At 32.3% G+C, this 20052-nt stretch overlaps 1 protein-coding gene across 1 annotated transcript; it reads left to right on the top strand.

Moving 5' to 3' along the window:
• Positions 1-4228: 4228 nt before the first annotated feature.
• LOC145296107 (uncharacterized) lies at positions 4229-18202 on the top strand. Its single transcript, XM_080142251.1, has 2 exons — positions 4229-4295; positions 14624-18202. Exon 2 carries the CDS (start codon positions 15807-15809, stop codon positions 18057-18059), a length of 2253 nt encoding a protein of 750 aa, XP_079998377.1. The 5' UTR covers positions 4229-4295; positions 14624-15806; the 3' UTR covers positions 18060-18202.
• Positions 18203-20052: the final 1850 nt, after the last annotated feature.

Genomic DNA, 20052 nt, shown 5'->3' with positions numbered 1-20052 from the left:
TATTTGGTGCAGAATCGTTTTATCCTGTTTTTTTTTTCTTTTACTACACAAAAAAATTCACGGCTCTCTTTCGACGACGTTCGTCGTTAAGAGGGTACACAACGAATTGGTCCAGGATATATAACTAGACGATCAACCGATAATTTGGTCACTTCCCCATACCAGTAACTTTAGACGGCCAAGAATTATCACCAGCGGTGGAAGGGTTCCGAGGTCGACGATCGTCCTCAACCGACTGGTGAAAGAGTGGGTGTGACAAGTGGATTTGCACAATTGTGTTCTTAATCTGCTAGAGCGTTTGCAGAGTCTAAGCGAAGCGGTTGAAATTGCTGGGCGAGTGCAAGTGAATCTGCACATTTTTAGGCTGCAAGTGCGTCTGCAGAGTCTAAGCGATAAGGTTGATGTCAGTTACACAAAGGCTTGCAAGTGAGTCTTCAGGGCCAAGTACAGGCAAGTTTGTACCCATGTTTGTGTGCATCGTTCAGGTTGATCAGTTTCCCTGTGCATTGGTTGAATCAACGAATGTCCAGTTGTCGAGTTTCCCAATGTGCCTGTCGCAGCTAACTTGTTTTAAACTGGTGACTTCTTCCATAACGTCCAGTCATTGAGTGTTTCCTTGAGGTGGGTTAGTTATTCTATCCCGAACTGTCTTAGCTAATGGTGCCGGCATGCCATAACACAAAATGCGTAGCTAATTATGTGGGGGGGGACATCATGAATTTCAGAAAAAAACGTCCACTTGAGCAAACCATAATTTTGCATCTTCTGCGAACGGAAGTAAATATAAAACTCATTATTTTTTGCAGTGAAAAAAAAAAAATCAATGAACGGACCAAATGAACAAAAGAAAATTTTTATGGACTACCTGTCCCAGCGAAATTTGTACACAAAAAAAAAACAGTTTTTTTTTCTTCCAAAATATAAAATATCACAATTAATAAATAATACTAAAAGGAAAAATCGTCTTTTTAGTGTGTGTGTGTGTGTGTAAGTGTATGAAAATAAAAGGAAATTTTCAGACGTTCTTCAAAACTTTCTTTGAATAAAGTAATAAAGTTTTAACAGCCTAGCACAAGAGGACAAAAATTCTTTTGTTCGTCTGTAGTACTACTTTGTAGTAATTTTTTAATTGAAGGAAAAAAGTGTTATCAAAACTAAAGCAAAATATTCAATGTAGTTTAAATTAAGACTTACAACAAATAATCTTTATTTCTTTATTGCGGACTATTATTCTCATCTTTATTAGTTGTTGTTTCACGATATTTTGGGCAACTAATCCTCTGGCCTTCTGTTACCACCTGACGAAGGCCAGAGGAATAGTTGGCCGAAACGTCATGAAACAACAACAAATAAAGATGAGAATAATAGTCCGCAATAAAGAAATTAATATAAATAATACTCATCTCAATAATGAATTCCAATTAAATAATATATATACCATTCGGTACGGACCCGACCATGGAAGATCAGATAATAAATAAACGTGGGTGGGGGCTATAGTCTCTTTTAAAAACAATTTTATTTTGCTCTTTTTGAAACTAAATCTCCCTCAGTATTTTCTTTAATTTTCTATTCTTTAGCGATTAGCAAGACCTGTAAGATGTGATCCCTCATGTCGGACATTATTTCTCGTTCTCACGTAGCATTCAACGTTACTTTTTTTTTTTAACTGAATAAACGCTTCAAAATAAATTAAACCACCAACAACAGCCAGCTAGGTAGAAAAATCGATTTTGCCCTTTTAAAAACAACAGTAAATAAGTATAAATATTTTTTTAAAATATTATGTGGTCTGTAGTCTCGTTTTTTGAACAGAATAAACGCTTTAAAATAAGTGAAACTACTAACTAGCCATTTAGGTAGAAAACGGACACTTAGGAAATCGATTTTATTTTTTTTAAACAAGAGTAAACAAGTAAAAATATTGTTTTTTTTTCTTTTTTAAATATTATGGTGGTGTATAGTCTCTTTTAAAAACAATATCTCTTTCAAGAACCGTCATAAAATGTGTTTTTAATCGATATTTATTCGATAAGAGATCAGTTTTCCTACCTAGCAAAAAGGGACGAGTTTTCTGGGGACGAGTTTTCCTAAATTAAGTAGGTTTTTCTTAATAATAAAAGTAGTAAAAACCATAAAGTAATGGAAGATAAGAATTCCTCTGCAATTGCGTCGTTTTTTTCGTTTTCCATTCAATTAGTCAGAAATTACTTTCCCAGGGCAGAGGGCATTCATTGCAAATTCCACATATCAGATGACGTGATATTGTACCTATTTACAATACCTCCCCACAGGACGGAGTTAGACACCAGGGTCGTTTTTTAACGTGGAGCAAAACGTGATATTGCAGGCAAGTTGCTCTTTCTTAATATGTAAAAAAATTAATAAAAAAAAAAAAACACAACTCTGTAAATCGCGTCCGAAATTCTCTTATGAAAATTTGAAGAGATCGTTTAGTAAAATAGTTATCTCCCATGAACCAGTGACAACGATTGCAAAAGAGTTTTCTTTTTTTCTTGTAAAAATTATTATCCAAATGTTTAAAGTGTGTGTGTGTGTGTGTGTGTGTGTGTGTGTGTGTGTGTGTGTGTGTGTGTGTGTGTGTCTGTTTTTACTTTTTTTTTTTTTAGTATAAAAATTAAGGTATTAGTCCGCTAACGTATTTCCTAATTTTCTCCGAAGAAGCGGTACCGGAAGAGAAGACAAACCATTATTTTTTCACTTTTATTGTTTCCAGTGTTTCTATTGTCAAGCGATTTATTGAAATAAAATATAAGAAAAGGACATTATTGAAAACTACCCAATAAAACTTAACAAAATTATACAAATAAAAATATCACAGGTTGTCTTTATTTGCACTTTTAACGATAAAATTTAGAAAATTTTGTACTTATGCACTTTTGTTACAGTGCTGCTGACTGCTGAAATAATAACGTTATTATTTAGAAAGCCATTCGTAACATGAAAAGGGGAGGGTTTTTTTTTTGTTTTTTTAACCATTCTGTACTTTCACCTCACAATTTAATTTTTATAAATATTGAATTTAAAAAATTTGAATTTAACTTGGAAATACTATTTTTTAAAATAGCACGGTAACATAAATGCATAAGCACCGAAATTTTATAAGAAATATATGCTTATGAAATTATGGTACTTGTACAGTTTAGTCAAGACATTAAAAAAATGAAAATATCGAAAAAGGTTATATTGTACGTATCTGTTTTGGACTGAAGATCTCCGAAAAAAAAAAATCCATTTAATTTGATCGAGTAGTTTTTATTTTACCGCAGAAAAACACGTTTTTATGAGAGCGCGTTGAAGTCAGCCATTACGGAATTTGTTGAACACGCCAAAGGAAGATAACTCCATGTAAAGCGCCGACACTCCCTCCCCATCTTTATTACTAGCTTTTCTTCCTAAAACTCGAACCTTTTGCTCGGTATCATAACAAATTGTTTTTTCGCTGTAAAATAAAAACTATTTGATGAAATTAAGTGAATTTTTTTTTCAGAGAACTTCAGACTATAACGAGTACGTACAATATAACTTTTTTTTTTTTTTTTTTCAATATTTTCATTTTTTTTTATGTCTTGACTAAAATGTATCAGCGCCGAAATTAAATATACAACTTATTTTTTTTGTTTTGTTTTGTTAATTTAAAAAAAAAGTTTTTCATTTGAGTTTATATAATAAATATATGATTAAGGTTTCAATATAAAACTATTGAAATCAAGTAGCAAATGGAATGAGTGAAATAAAAAAAAAAAATTTTTTTCAAACATTAAAAAAAACACACTATTTAATAAAGCAAAGGAACTGAGTTGCCGTGTCCCCACTTCCGGTAGCGTTCCGCAGAAAATAAGGAAGTACGTAAGTTGATTATAACCAAAATGAAATTGACTTGTCAAGCTAAACCTGAGTTTTATCAGTTTTTACTTCTTTTTCATTAAAATTTGTAAGTATTGTAAAATAAATTAATTTTGAATAGATCGGATTTGTGTTGATTTGATTCTAAAACAACAGATTTTCCTTTGTTTCGTTTTTTTTTTTGTTTTGTCTTTTTTTTTGTATGATTACCAAAGTATACATGTTTTTCTTCAATTTTTATTTCTTTCTGTTTTAATGAACATATTTAAAGATAAATAAATTAATATTGATTTCACACAGTACTGTAACGAAATCGTACATTTTCTTTTGCGATTTTCTTCCTATTTTCTGCGAACCTGACATAGTCGGTAGTTTGAATTTAATGATAGCTTTTCACCTAACGGACACTCAAATGTAAAAAAAATGAAGTAAGTATCATTTAAATACCTTTCTTTTGCAAATATTTTAAAATATTTTAAAACTGTTATGATTTTTCCCCCCGTGCTGAGATAACAATAACTACTAAAAGCAGTAATTGCTGTGGATGTAGCTGGAGGATTCGACATTCCTATCCCGTTGCGGCAAACCTGACGAAGGCCAGAGGAATATATGGCCGAAACGTCACAGAAAACAACAACTAGAAGATGAAGATAATAGTCCAAATAATTAAATAAAAACAAATTTACTAATCTCTAAAATAATCCCCAAAATTAATTCAACTGTTATGATTTGTTTATTTTTTTGAAAAAACATAGGATGACTTTAAAGAAGGGGGTTCATTTTTTTCGTTATAACGTTTTACTTCATTGCTACCTGACTTACTGTCCACTTCTTGGCAGATTTGCCGTTTAGTTGTACAAATAGCCTCGAAGCCTATTATCACAAAAAGGGGCACGTTGGGTCGTAATCGGTATCTAGCGATTAATGTAAACAAACGTTTGTTTATATTTACGTGATTATTGAAAATGTAATCCTATGATTAAAATTTAATTTAAATTAATTACGTTGTTTAACGAAATATGAAGTTTTAAACTTCATCTTTCGTTATTTCTTTTTTGTTAATCGTATTATTTGTATTGTTCAATGTTTTAAATTTTAAATTATAAAATAAAGCACATTTAATCATTTTAAAACTTTAGCTTTCATTATTTCTTTTTTTATTATTTTTTAATCAACGTATTATTTGTATTGTTCAATATTTTAATTGATAAAATAAAATTTTAAATTATGAAACATATTTTTAAATTGTAAAATAAAATTTAAATTATAAAATAAAGCATATTTAATCATTTTAAGGTACTAGTGCACTTATTGATCCGTGCTGAAATAATAACGTTATTATTTTTTTTTAAAAAGCCATTCTTAACATGGGGAGGGTGTTTTGTACCTATTCTATACTTTAACCTTACAATTGAATAAAAAAACATATCATAAAACTTTAATTAAACATGGAAATATGATTTAAAAAATAGCGTGGATCAGTAAGTGCACTAGCACCCATTTTAAAACTTAGTCTTTCATTATTTCTTTTGTTTTTATTTGTTAAAGAACGTGATCAGTGTCGATCCAAAGTTTCTCTTTTTGTGATAATGGGCTTCGAGGCTATTTGTACAACTAAACGGCAAATCTGCCCACTTCTTTACTGACGTGTCACGTGATTAGAACCCCTTTTTAAAAGTCATTAAATTTATTAAATTTTTTTTTTTTTTTTTTTTTGCAAATATGATATTTAACCCTGTAATCTATGATAATCGTTGGGAAAAAAAACTAACATGCCTGATAGCAATACTGAGAAAGGCTTTTTCAGTGTTTATAAATAGTATTCTCTTAATCAAAGAATCAATGATTATAACGCCAAGCTGTTTGTCTGAGTGCTACTCTGTCATTCTGCTTAAAATTATAAGGGAGTGTTCTATATTGTTAAATGTTATGCCAATGTAATATATATGAAACTAATGTATTTAGTATAATTACCTGTTGTCTTGTAGCTAAGTATTACGTTTAATAAAAGAACTGGTGATTAAGAGTTTTGTAGGAGGACCAAAATTAAAGAGGAGGATATATTTGCTACTATCATTATGAGATTACGTTTATGAGAGAGTAAGTAGTTATTTTTTAATTAGAAATTTAAAATGAAATTCGGTTGAATTTGCTGAAAAAAAAGTTGCCACTTTTAAACGAAGAAGTTAAAAGAGAATTTGGTTGGATTTCCTAGACAAAGTCGTTGCTTTAAAATGAATTTTTAAAATGCGATTTGGTTGGGGTTTTTTTCTGAAAAAGTTTTCATTTTTAAATGAAGAACTGGAAATGCGATTCAGTTGTGTTGTATGCAGAAAGAGTTGTCCCTTTTAAGTGATGGCTAACTATGTAAGGAGGGCTAGGTGTGTGCTTAGCCATGTAGTGAGGGCTAGCTGTGTGCTTAGCCATGTAGTTAGGGCTAGCTGTGTGCTTAGCCATTTAGTAAATGCTAGCTGTGTGCTTAGCCGTTTAGTAAAGGCTAGCTGTGTGCTTAGCCGTTTAGTAAAGGCTAGCTGTGTGCTTAGCCATTTAGTAAATGCTAGCTGTGTGCTTAGCCGTTTAGTAAAGGCTAGCTGTGTGCTTAGCCATTTAGTAAATGCTAGCTGTGTGCTTAGCCAAGTATCATGGGCTAGATATGTCTCGTCAAGTATCGGCTAGCTGTGTCTAGCCGAGTAGTGTGAGCTAGTAGAGAGACTAGCAGGGCATTAATTTTATGAGGTGATCTTTAAGGATTAGGGGGAATGTAGTTTAATGTAATTTGCATATCAATGAGGCTACACAAAACGAATGAGGTAATAGAAGGCCGGAAGTTAAGATGGCAAGGGTTGAGTTGGGAGAACCAGACTGAACAGGACGGATTTTACAATGTCGTTCAAATTCTGACAAGAATCCAGTTTTTGTTTTTAAAGCCATTTTTTATCTTGACATTTTTTATCTTGACATTTTTTATATTGACATTTTTTATCTTGACATTTTTTATCTTGACATTTTTTATCTTGACATTTTTTATCTTGACATTTTTTATATTGACATTTTTTATATTGACATTTCTTATCTTGACATTTTTTATCTTGACATTTTTTATCTTGACATTTTTTATATTGACATTTCTTATCTTGACATTTTTTATCTTGACATTTTTTATATTGACATTTCTTATCTTGACATTTTTTATCTTGACATTTTTTATATTGACATTTCTTATCTTGACATTTTTTATCTTGACATTTTTTATCTTGACATTTTTTATCTTGACATTTTTTATATTGACATTTATTATCTTGACATTTTTTATCTTGACATTTTTTATCTTGACATTTTTTATCTTGACATTTTTTATATTGACATTTCTTATCTTGACATTTTTTATCTTGACATTTTTTATATTGACATTTCTTATCTTGACATTTTTTATCTTGACATTTTTTATATTGACATTTCTTATCTTGACATTTCTTATCTTGACATTTTTTATATTGACATTTCTTATCTTGACATTTTTTATCTTGACATTTTTTATATTGACATTTCTTATCTTGACATTTTTTATCTTGACATTTTTTATCTTGACATTTTTTATATTGACATTTCTTATCTTGACATTTTTTATCTTGACATTTTTTATCTTGACAGGATCGGGTGTGTTTTGATTATTTTGTACTTTCAACTAACAATTTAATAAAAGACGATATTATAAAATTTGAATTTTGCTTGAATTTACTTATTATTTTTAGAAAGATTTCTCATTCGTTCAATTACAATGGTTTTACAATTAACTTGAATATTCCTACGCTTACATTTTTAATTACTTTCCTTTATTGGGGTTGTGAGTCATGCACAATTTTCTTCATTTTTTACCTTAGCACACATCTTTGTACAGCATTTACTCACCTTCATTTTTCACATTTATTTTCTTAGAGATTTTTGTCGTTCCTTACACGGGCTAACAACCAAATGTGTTAGTTCCCATTTCAGGTCATTAACAGTCACTTCATCAAACCAAAACGAATTTATCTCAGTTTGTAAGGATCTCTTCCTTACAAAAACACCAGAGCCAATGGCTTCAGGTTTAGTCAAAACGTCTTCATAAACATTCCTTACTTATTTCCTTTGTAACCAACTTCATTTTTATATTTATGTTTATTATTTTACAATTGTTTAAAATATTTCTTCATAAATATTTATTTATTTTTTTTAATTATAAGTGGGTGGAGGCACATTCTCTGATTTGTTAAAGTACATGATTTTGGCATTGCTTTACATTAGTGGGGACCTCAATTAACTCTTCAGAAAACATAATAATATTAGCTCAGTCTATGATAATGTGCTACATAATTATAGTTTCATTTTTTTAGGCGGGGGGGGGGACTTCTTTCAACAAACCTATTCTGGCTTTGTGCCCTCTTTCCACTGGGCAATGCCAATGCATAGGTCTTGCTAGTTTTATATGAAGTGGAAGAGTTTTAAAAACTCATATCAGATTTGTTTATTTTAATTTTATTGCACAATATTTTGATAAAGATTACTAGGTATGTGCAAAATGAATGGCCTACTGCCCAAAATGTATAAATATTTTGACTCTTCCCTTCACTTAAAAATTCAACCAGTTTTAATAATTTTCAGTGTTAATTAATTAACAATCACAGAACACATTATTTTTTAACATATTAATGAAACTGTATTATTTCGTGTAGACAAAAACATTTTTACTAAATTTATGGTCTTAAGTACTACAAGAAACACTTGAATTAGGTTTTGCTTTTTTATATCAAAATAAATAATTAAATAAGATTTATATTATGGATATTCTCGTGACTCAGAGAAGTAGCAAAAGAGCAGATAATCTTTACTGTAACTTATGTTATTGTTGTGGGGTACAAATCACCCCTATTTGAGTACTAAGTGGAATCAACCAGTCCTATGAATAACACTTGTTTCAGAGACTAAATGGAGACATTCATAGCATGTTTAACCGCATGCTACGAACACGTTCATCTCATACAACTTTAGTGGCTCCTGTATTCTTTATGATAAATACATATTATATTTTATACATTTTACACTACTTGTGGTTGCTTTCATTTGTAACCTAGCATGGGTCTACAACAGTTATGCATTGTTTTTAATGGCAAATAATATATTAAAATATCCGCAATTTATACTCCCATAAATTTGGATTTTTTGTGTACTGATATTCATATTAAAACCCTTCTTTCTATTGGTATTTATTTGCTTCTTCACGAAAGCAAAATGTGACACAAGGCTGTTTTTAATGTGGGGGAAATTGTCCCAGTGTAGAGGGTTTCTCCTCCATTGACCAAGGACAAATGAACTAAAGTGTAGCATCAAACAGATACTACACTTTGATCTTGGCCCAAAGGTGAAGAAAGAAAATAGGCAAGCCTTTTTTTATTTATTTAAAAAGAAAATACAACTTTGTTATATATGAGTCATGGAATTGCATTAATCTGATTTACATATTCTTTTAAACATTCATTTTAATTAATTCCCTATTAGTTTTATTTTCTGTTTTCTTATGGGATGATAATCTTTAGTTAACTATTATGTGTAATTATATTCATGCAAATATTCTACATGATTTATATTTGCATAATAGTTGCATAAAAAGCTTACAGTAAACACAAACCTCTTTCTATATATATTATGTATGAATATATATATATATATATATATATATATATATATATATATATATTTCTTCAAAGCAAAATTGCCTACCAAACTCCTGTCATGTTTTAGTCTACAGACATGAAACTTAATATATAATGTATTCGAGCCCATGTGAAACTTTATATTTGGGTTTTAGCCAGGTAAAATCGGTTCAAAAGTGTAAAAAAAAAATTTTTTTAATGAAATTTGCCCGGTGAAGGGGAGTGCTGGCATTATGAATATGCATATATAATGTAGTAGCTATTGGTTCATGTTTTAATTGTTAGCCTTCCAGCAAGCATGTCTTCATAGCTCAGGCATAAACGTCAAAAGAAAGTGTAAATCATAAGCTAAACTTTTTGGTTTCGATTCTCAGTGGTGACGCACAGGTCATTTTTTTCTTTTAACTTTTTAAATCATTACTATATATTAGGTCCAATATAATATAATACATACGAAATCTGCATTAATCAAAATATATTCTTTAAGCATATTTTATGACCGAGCAATGCCGGGTGCCTGGCTAGTCATTAATAAACCACAATACCTTATCTAGGTTCACTTTATGGTAGTATTTTTTATTAGATATCGTGCTTTTGCATTCAAGCCTGGAAACTCCGGATTATCAGTGTGACCCTTGTCAAAATTCACACTAGCAAACTTAATCACCATTGACATAATATATAGCATTATTTGGTTTTGTTTCTTTTTCTTGCTTACAGTCTTGTCACTCTCCCCCTTTGTTAATTTGTGATCATCTCAAATTATTCTGACAGCTATTTTTATTCACAAATCATATATTTAAATTTTGTTAATCATTAATAAACCACAATGCTTTTTCTTTGTTCATTTTCTGGGGGAGTTTTTATTCTATACTAGCAGACTGCCCAGCGTTGCCCAATCATAAAATTCATACAGAAACTGAGACATGTGCATGTAAGTATTATATTTTTTCTAAATAATTCACTTCTTGTAAGTAAAGAAAGAAAAGAAAATACTCGAGTTGAGATTGAAACTAAAACCTACAGAGCGTAGGTCAGGTATGTTAACCATTAGGCCAGCTTGACATGATCTTTAAAATGTGTTTTCAAACATATTTATTTTTAATATAATTAATCTGTCATATGAACCATTCATGCATGCACGTTCGTTAGCAAACAAATAAAAATCCGATGACCCCCCCCCGCGCCTCCATTTCCATTTTTTTTAATTTTGACACCTTATCAGCCCATTTTCCAGATGAAAATCAGGTAAAAGTTTTCCACATGTCTGAATATCCTATCTACCAAATTTCAATTCTGTAGATAAAAAATCCGTTGAATATATAAGTTGAAAATTGTCCTCACACACACATTCTCACTTTTATAGATATCTAGGTCCAAAGCTTACAAGACAAAACAAAAATATAGCAAAAAACTTGTTACATTTATTGAAAGTCATTGAAAACTAGTCTTTTATATTTAATTTGATGAAATTCGTTGCTTTTTTTCTTTCTCAAAAGTTTTCGATTGGATTATCATTATACTTGTATATATGTATGATATTATCAATAATAAAATTGTTTTGTATAGAGTAAATTTTTCCTAGTAAAATTGTTAACATTTACTTTTAGCATCAGAATTTATTTTTAAGACAATGAACTTTGTTGAAAATTATGCCAGTATGAAAATTAACGACTAATTACTTTCAAAACAACAGTAATTTTAGACGTATGATTTTTAGAAGTCGAACTACCTTGTTCCTAAGAAAAGTCTCATTTTTTTTATCATAATGAGAAAGAAAACTACAGTGGTACCTCCATACTTGACCATAATTCATTCCAGATGTTTGTCTGAACTTCGAAATGTTCAACAACTGTAAACGATATTTCCCCTTTCATTTAACTGAAATAAAATTAATTGGTTCCAGTTTAAAAGTTCCTTTTTATCTGTAAACTTTGAGGCTTTTATACATTTAATGATAAAAGAATGTCCATTTCTTATTTGTTGTTCAAATAATCAGTTTAGCATCGTGTAAAGACTTAAGAAGCAAAGTTTTTTCCTTACACAATTACTGTTGTGCCAATATATGCCTCCTTTGTTCATCATATAGAAGTCTGTTGACTTAAAAAAAAAAATTTGGTCACCTCAAGGTCCTATGTTATCCAACGCAGAAACGACCAATCAAATTGTATAGTTCTGGTGCCACGCTGATGTACTAACTCTATTTAATAGTATTTTCAAGTTTCTGGTATCTTTTTTATTAAATTTTTAGGTTACAGTACAGAATAGTTACAAAAAATTCTCCTCTCCCTTTGTTAAGAATAGCTTTTTAAATAATAACCTAATTATTTCAGCATGCAGTTCAAATGGTGCATAAGTACCTTATATTTAAATGAATAGTCAGTTAAATTTCGCGTTTTCTATGGCTTCACTAACTTTGACACAACGGCTTGGTTTTTAACCTAACCAAATTTTCTCTGACTTTTTCTAGGTGAGACAATTGTCATAACTGTTGAAATATGATCATTTATCTAATAGAAAATGTCAGTGACTGACTATAAAAACCACATTAATATCTTTTGAATGTAATAATTACAGACGTTTGGAATCTAAATCTTTGATATATATATATATATATATATATATATATATATATATATATATATATATATAAGTAGGTTGTAGTTTGCTTGAAGCATTGTTGAAGAAAATTATAAGGTAAAATTAAAAGCCAAGAACAATGCGAGATTTTTTTATATAGAGTAAAATTAAATGCAAACAAAAGAAATAAAGTTCTTTTTTTTTGTTGTTTGTTTTTTCTTTTTCACACAAATTTTAACTCTAAACAACAGTAATTTTTTTTTTCTGTTGTATTCAATGGTGATATAAATCTCAATATATTTCAGACTTATTAGTCCATTTTCAAGAGAAGACAGCGGAAGAGTGTTCAAAATTGGAAAAGTAGCCGCAGAGTTTGCCACGTGATACCGCGAAATATAGAACAAAAAATGACGTTAGGAGAACGTTAAAATAAATCAGTTGATGTTTGAAATACTTGTTGCGTTTGTGAATCAAGGGAGATGACTATTCAAGCAAGGTTTTTTTTTGTTTTTTTTTATTATTGTTTTTCTTATGTTTTAAACTTATATTATAAAAGCGGAGCTCAATTCCAGTCTATTGTTTAGTGTGGGAGTATTTTTTGAAATAATTAAAGATTCGAGGATACGAAGTTGACCTACGTTTCTTGAAGAAGCAAGAATGTTGATGTGAAAATCTGGTTCTGAATTAATGCAAGTGCGAATATGTTTATAGAATGACGAAGCAGTAGTGTTTAAGTGCTCTTTAATGCGGTGATGAAGCAATCTGGTAGTGCTTCCGATGTAAGATGCACTGCATTTAGCGCATTGTAGGTCGTAAACAACGTGGTTCTTAAAGCATAAACCTGTGTGTGATATTGGGCAATTAGAGAGTGAACAAGGGGAAGGTGTATGCGATGGATGTTTTCGGTTGAGCTGTTGTCTTAAAGTAGATCCAGTGTGGATGAGTTGAATGTTGAGCCCCTCGCTGCGGATGGCTTTTCGGATTGAAGATGAGATTTTGTCACTGAGGAAGGGTAGTTTTAGAAAACAATTGTTAGAGAAGGGTCGGGTGTTGCGTTTTTTCTTTTTAAGTGAGGATAGGATCGTATTAGGGTAGCCGTTTAGTGAGAGGGTCTGTAGGAAATTGTTAGTGTGTGTATGTTTGTCGGAGATGTTAGTGCATTTGTCTTGTATGCGTGAGATTTCGGCATGTGCGTAGTTTAGTTTGTCCTTGAGAGGTAGCGCAGATTTGAAATGTACGAAGAGGTGTTTGCTGGCGGGTTTTCTGTAGAATTCAGTGCATATGGCACCATTTTTTTTTATTTGTATCTTAAAATCAAGTAGAGAAAGAGATTCCGAAGAGTCTGGGTGTTCTATAGTAAATTTTAAGTTTGGGTCGGCGTTATTGAATTTGTGGAAAATGTTAATAGCTTCTTCGCGGGAGTATGTGATAATTAAAATGTCATCGATATATCTAGTAAAAAGGAGATAAGAATAGCAGGTACTAAGGGTGTGTCTTTCGAGTTTGTCCATATAAGCAATGGCAAGAATACCGGATAGACTGGAGCCCATGGGTAGTCCAGATACTTGTTTGAACGTGTTTTGTAGGAAAGTAAAGTAAGTGTTGTCTACTATAATACGGAGGAGTTGTAAGAGATCTCCTGGAGTAATTCCGAAGCATTCAATCCGAAAAGCCATCCGCAGCGAGGTTTTTTTTTTTTTTTAATTATTGTTTTTCTTATGTTTTAAAAATATAAATAATCATAAAACTGGACCTTGCTTGCTTTTTTGCATCTTGTCTTTGATGATCAGGCCATTCCATCTTTCGAAAAATAGGATGTCAAGTGAATTATATATATATATATATATATATGTGTGTGTGTGTGTGTACCTGCTTGAATCTTGTCTTCGGGATCAAGCGATTCCAACTTTTAAAAATGAGATAGCAAGTGAATTTATATATGAATATATGTGTATTGGTCTGGCTAAGGAATAGGGACAGAGAGTTGTTTCGATTTTAATGTTAACTGATGGCATCCAAGTCATATATATATATATATATATATATATATATATATATATATATATATATATATATATATATATATTTAGTTTTGATCTCCCTGTCATATCTTAGGTTCAGTATGATAATCGATAGAGAATTGTCTCTATATTATTAATTATGTAATCTGCATGAATTATACTATTATATTTAGCGTATTTTATGACAGGACAATGCTGAGAGGTCTGCTAGTGTTTAATGATTGTTTTTACTTAAAATCATTAATCTTACAAAATGTGTTGAAATGTTACATGGAGTTTTGTGCATTTTATTGCATTATATTCAGTCATATCAATAGTTTGTCTTGATGCAACGTCATTAGTCTTAGTTAATATAAAGTAGAAATATTTGTATATCAAATAATATATGTTATTTTGTTATAAAATATTTTCATCAAACTAAAATATGTTTTCTTAAACTTACTAATATTAACTTTTCATTCACAGATCACAATTACAGTAACAATATTCAAGGTCTGAAATGAGAGAATGTTTATTTTCACAAAGTGATTTAAAAATCTAAAGAGACACCTGATATAACAACACACGCATGAACACATACTAGAGAACTTTACTTTATATATGCATTTTATATAGAGATCAAGTGTTCAGGCTTCCCCTCCTTGATTTCTAAGAACTTTAACTTTGTGACATAGCAGACTAAATCAACACATGCAATACATACTGGCATTACGACTATGTAATCCCTACAGCCACCTACCTTGAAAATGCTGCTGTGAAACCTGACATAGTTATATGGAATAAGTCAGAGAGAGTTGCAACCTTGATTGAAGTGAGTGTTCCTAATGATGGCGGTCTTAACAGAGCTGAAAGAGAGAAACAGACTAAATATCAAGGTCTCATGTATGATATGAAAAGAAACTGGAATCTAAAGGGGATATCAATCATACCAGTTATCATAGGTGCCACAGAACTTCTGAAGAAGAACCTGAAGTCCTACCTAACTAATATTCCTGGTGAACCAAGTGCAAAGAGATTCAGACAATTGCACTTAAGGGAACAGCGAGGATACTAAAAAGAGCTCTTGGTTGGTTTCAATAAAAAAGCGAGGCAATGTTGGCAGCTGGTTTGGCTGCCCCATACCCAGCATTACAATCTTCAAAGGAAGAAAAATAAAAAAATAAAAAAAGAGAGATTCTGACACAGGGCTTATGAAGAAGAACCTGAAGTTCTACCTAAATAATATTTCTGGTGAACCAAGTACAAAAGAGATCCAGACAATTGCACTTAAGGGAACAACGAGGATACTAAAAAGAGCTCTTGGTTGGTTTCAATAAAAAGCAGGGCAATGTTGGCAGTGGGTTTTGCTGCCTAATACCAAGCGTTACAATCTTCAAAGGAAGAAAATTAAAAAAAGGGAGATTATGAAGTGTCTAAGGTCTTTCTGTACAGGGGTTTGTATGAACAACCTGACATACTTTTTCCAAGAAGCAAAGTCTGACCAAATATTCAAAATCACATTCTCCACACTATGATAAATCCACATTAGCTTTTATGAGGAATGGTGCATCTTCTTCAAGTGATGTTACCTCAAATAATAGCACGAAATTGGATACTCCACCGGACTAGATGAATACTTGTCCTGGAACCCAAATAAGATCTCCTCGTTATGGCTAACCACATACATACTGAAGAGAAACCTAACTCTCAGGAAACATGTGAGACTTCATTTGCATGTGAGCAACAATTAGATGTACACCCTGAAAAACATAACAAAAAACAATATGCATGCGAAGTATGCAGCTCCAAGTTTCCACAGAAATATCGTTTAGTTGAACACATGAGAATTCATACTGGGGAGAAACCCTTTTCCTGTGAAGTGTGTGGCTCTTCATTCACTCAAAAAGGTTCCTTAAAGCTACATATGCGAACACACACTGGAGAAAAACCACATTCTTGTGAGGTATGTGGCGCCTCTTTTTCAACGACATCATATTTGAAAGTCCATTTGCGATCTCACACCGGTGAGAAACCTTTTTCCTGTGACGTGTGTAGATCATCTTTCACACGGAAATCTATTTTGACGGCACATATGCGTAAACACACTGGAGAGACGCCATTTTCTTGTGTAGTTTGTGGCTCAGCATTCGCACGGAAGCCCGTTCTAATAGCACATATGCGAACGCACACAGGAGAAAAGCCTTATTCTTGTCAAGTGTGTCACTCATCGTTTACAACCTCGTCTTATTTGAAGATCCATATCCGATCCCACACTGAAGGGAAGGCTTATTCCTGTGATGTTTGTGGTTCGTCGTTTACAGTAAAATCGAGTTTGGTGATGCATTTGCGCACACATTCAGGCGAGAAACCATATTCTTGTGAAGTATGTGGTTTATCCTTCACACAAAAATATACTTTAACTACACACATGCGAACCCACACCAAAGAGAAACCTTTTTGTTGTGAAGTATGTGGCTCTTCATTTACAACATCGTCTTATTTGAAGATCCATATGCGACATCACACTAAAGAGAAACCTTATTCTTGTGAATTATGTAGCTCTTCGTTTATAAGCAAGTTACATTTAAAAACACATATGCAAAACTCACACTCTGTTGGAGGACTTTACTCATGTGAATTATGTGGATCGGCATTCACACAAAAGTCAGGTTTAGTGACACACATGCGGATACACACTGGGGAGAAGCCTCATTCTTGTCAAATCTGTGGTGTATCATTTGCACAAAAACCTACGTTAATAACGCATATGCGAACTCATACTGGAGAGAAACCTTTTTCGTGCGAAGTTTGTAAATCTGCATTTACAACGTCGTCTTCTTTGAAGATTCATATGCGACACCACACCAAAGAGAAACCATACTCTTGTCAAGTATGTAGCTCTTCATTCACAACTTCGTCTTATTTAAAAATCCATATGCAACAGCACACAAAAGGGAGACCTTATTGTTGTGACATATGCAGCTCTTCATTCCAAAGCAAATTAAATTTAAAAACGCACATGCAAAATGCACACTCTATGGGGCTTTACTCCTGCGAATTATGTGAATCTACATTCACGCGAAAGTCGAACTTAGTGGCACATACACGAACACACACTGGAGAAAAACCTTATTCTTGCCAAGTCTGTGGTACATCATTTGCACAAAAATCTGCCGTTATGGTACACGCCCGAACCCATACTGGAGAGAAACCATATTCTTGCCAAGTCTGCGGCACATCATTTGCACAGAAAGTTGCATTAATCGTTCACATACGAACCCACACAGGTGAAAAACCGTATTCTTGTAAAGTTTGCAACTTTTCATTTTCAACGTCGTCTTATTTGAAGATCCATATGCGATATCACACCAAAGAGAAACCTTATTCTTGTGAATTGTGTGGCTCAGCATTTACAAGCCAATCACAATTGACTAGACACATGCGAACCCACATGCAAAGCAATTATACTTGCAAACTATGTGGATTATCATTTAAATACAAGAATGGCTTAAAATTACATATGCAATCACATAGTGAAGAAAATGTGAATGTGCGAGAACTCACCAAAGAAAAACTTTATTCTTGTGAGACATGTAATTCTTCATTCACAACGTTGTCTTATTTGAAGATCCATAGGAGATCTCATACTGGGGAAAAGCCATATTCTTGTCAAGTGTGTGGGTCAGCATTTTCACAAAAATCTTTTTTAATTGTACATGTGAGAACGCACACCGGAGAGAAACCTTATTCTTGTGAAGTGTGTGATGCTTCCTTCATAGAAAATATTAGTTTAATAAGGCATTTGCGCACACATACTGGAGAGAAACCATTTTCTTGTGAAGTGTGTAACACATCTTTCAGATATAAATTTAGTTTAAAGATACATATGCGAAAACACACTGAGAACTTGAATGCCTACTAGACACTATCCTCGAGTGTTTAAGGTCTCTCTGTACAGGGGTTTGTCAGAACAACCTGGCATGAGGATACTTTTTCCATAGAAGTAAACCCTGGCCAAATATTCAAAATCACATAGTATTTGCTGCCCAAATAAGATCTCCTCACTATGGCGAACCCACATTAGCTTTTCCCAGGAATGGTGCACCTTCTCCAAGTGATGTTACCTCAAGTAATAGCACAAAGCTGGATACTCCACCAGATTAGATAAATTCTTGTCCTGGAATCCAGTAAGACTAAGAGACCAAAATAAAAGATATGCTACAACATATGAGGATGGTTAATTGGGGAGAGAGAAAATTGTTCTCAATTTCTTTACAAACTCAGTGTTTGAGAGATAAAGAACTTAAATGGAACATTCGAATATCTATGTATCTCATATAGAGTTCATGTGTTAGCCCCAGGTAGTGGGCCCCTTGACTTCTGAGAACTTCGACTGAAGTAAAATAAAACAAAGTGAAAATAACTTGAATGCATACTAGATAATATACTAATATGTGTAAGGTCTCACTGTGAAAAGGGTTATTAGAACAACTTGGCATATAATGCTTTACCCTAGAAGTAAATGCTGACTAAATATTCAATTGCGACCCAAATAAGATCTCCTCACTATGGCTATCTCACATTAGCTTTTACAAGGAATGGTGAACCTTCTCCAACTTATGTTAGTTCAAGTAATATCAAAAATCTGGAACTCTACCAGACTAGATGAATTCTTGTCATGGAATCTAGTAAGATAAAGAGACTAAAAATAAAGACATAATTTAACATATGAAAATGGTATATTGGGGAGAGGAAAATTATGTTCTTAATTTCTTTACTAACTCAGTGTTTGAAAAGTAAAGGAAAACTTTAATGGAAGATTCGAATATCTATGTATCTCATTTAGAGATCAAGTGTTTGCTACAGGTAGTGGGTCCCTTGATTTCAGAGAACTTTGACTGAAAGAAAATAAAAAGTGAGCCACCATAGTAAGCATGAGACAGTACATCCAAAGTTCAACATATATGACATTGGGAATGATGCTGGACCATCATGAACACCTATTTCATCAAACATCAGTCTCAAAACTTGCTGAAAACTATGCAGGCGTCATACTGATAGTACTGCCGAGGTATATGATGTTCCAGCAACACAGATTGTAAGAATGAAAAGAAAGAAGTACACAGAAATGGAGATATGAACAGGAAAACAAAGATTGAACTAACATAAGAGAGAAGTATCGAGAGGAACTTAACCAGTAGTATATAAACAGGCATTCTTCACCTCAATAGCTCTAGAGTGGGAGACTACCATTTTAAGAGTACTCATTGTAGCCGGTCCATATCCAGGCTTATTCACAAATGGATTAATGGCTGGATCACAAACAAATGTCCAATGAAGGTTCTGCCACTCAGCAATTGAGAGCCCGAGCTAAGTAATGTCTCGATGCCAAACCTTATTGGCTGATAGCTTTTACACTGTCCACCACAACAAAATATTTAAATACCTCCATTGGAAAATCTTTCAAGAGATGCAGCTTGGAAGATCATCAAATGTCTGGGAACATGAACCATCACCAATAAAATAAAATGGAAAAGTGACAGTGTTCTATGACAAAGAGATACTGGAGGGCAGATACATAAAAGACAAGGACATTAAACCAGACATTGTAAGATGGAAAACAACTGAAAGAACGGTACTCATTATTAATGTCATTGTCCCAAATGATTATGGCCTTAATAAAGCTGAACAGGAATAGATAATATACCAGAACCTAAAAATGATCTTAAAATAAATCAACATTATACCAGTTGTAATAGGAGCAACTAGCCTAATGAAAAAACCTTTTTCATGTGAAGTTTGTAAATCTGCATTTACAACGTCATCTTCTTTGAAGATCCATATGCGACACAACACCAAAGAGATATTTATGTTCTTAATTTCGTTACTAACTCAGTGTTTGAAAAGTAAAGGAA

This window comes from Euprymna scolopes, chromosome 16, assembly GCF_053919585.1.
Source record: "Euprymna scolopes isolate OS-2025 chromosome 16, ASM5391958v1, whole genome shotgun sequence".
Classification (NCBI taxonomy): domain Eukaryota; kingdom Metazoa; phylum Mollusca; class Cephalopoda; order Sepiida; family Sepiolidae; genus Euprymna; species Euprymna scolopes.
Note: the sequence above shows the minus strand (reverse complement) of the source record. Positions and strands in the feature narration are given on the sequence as shown.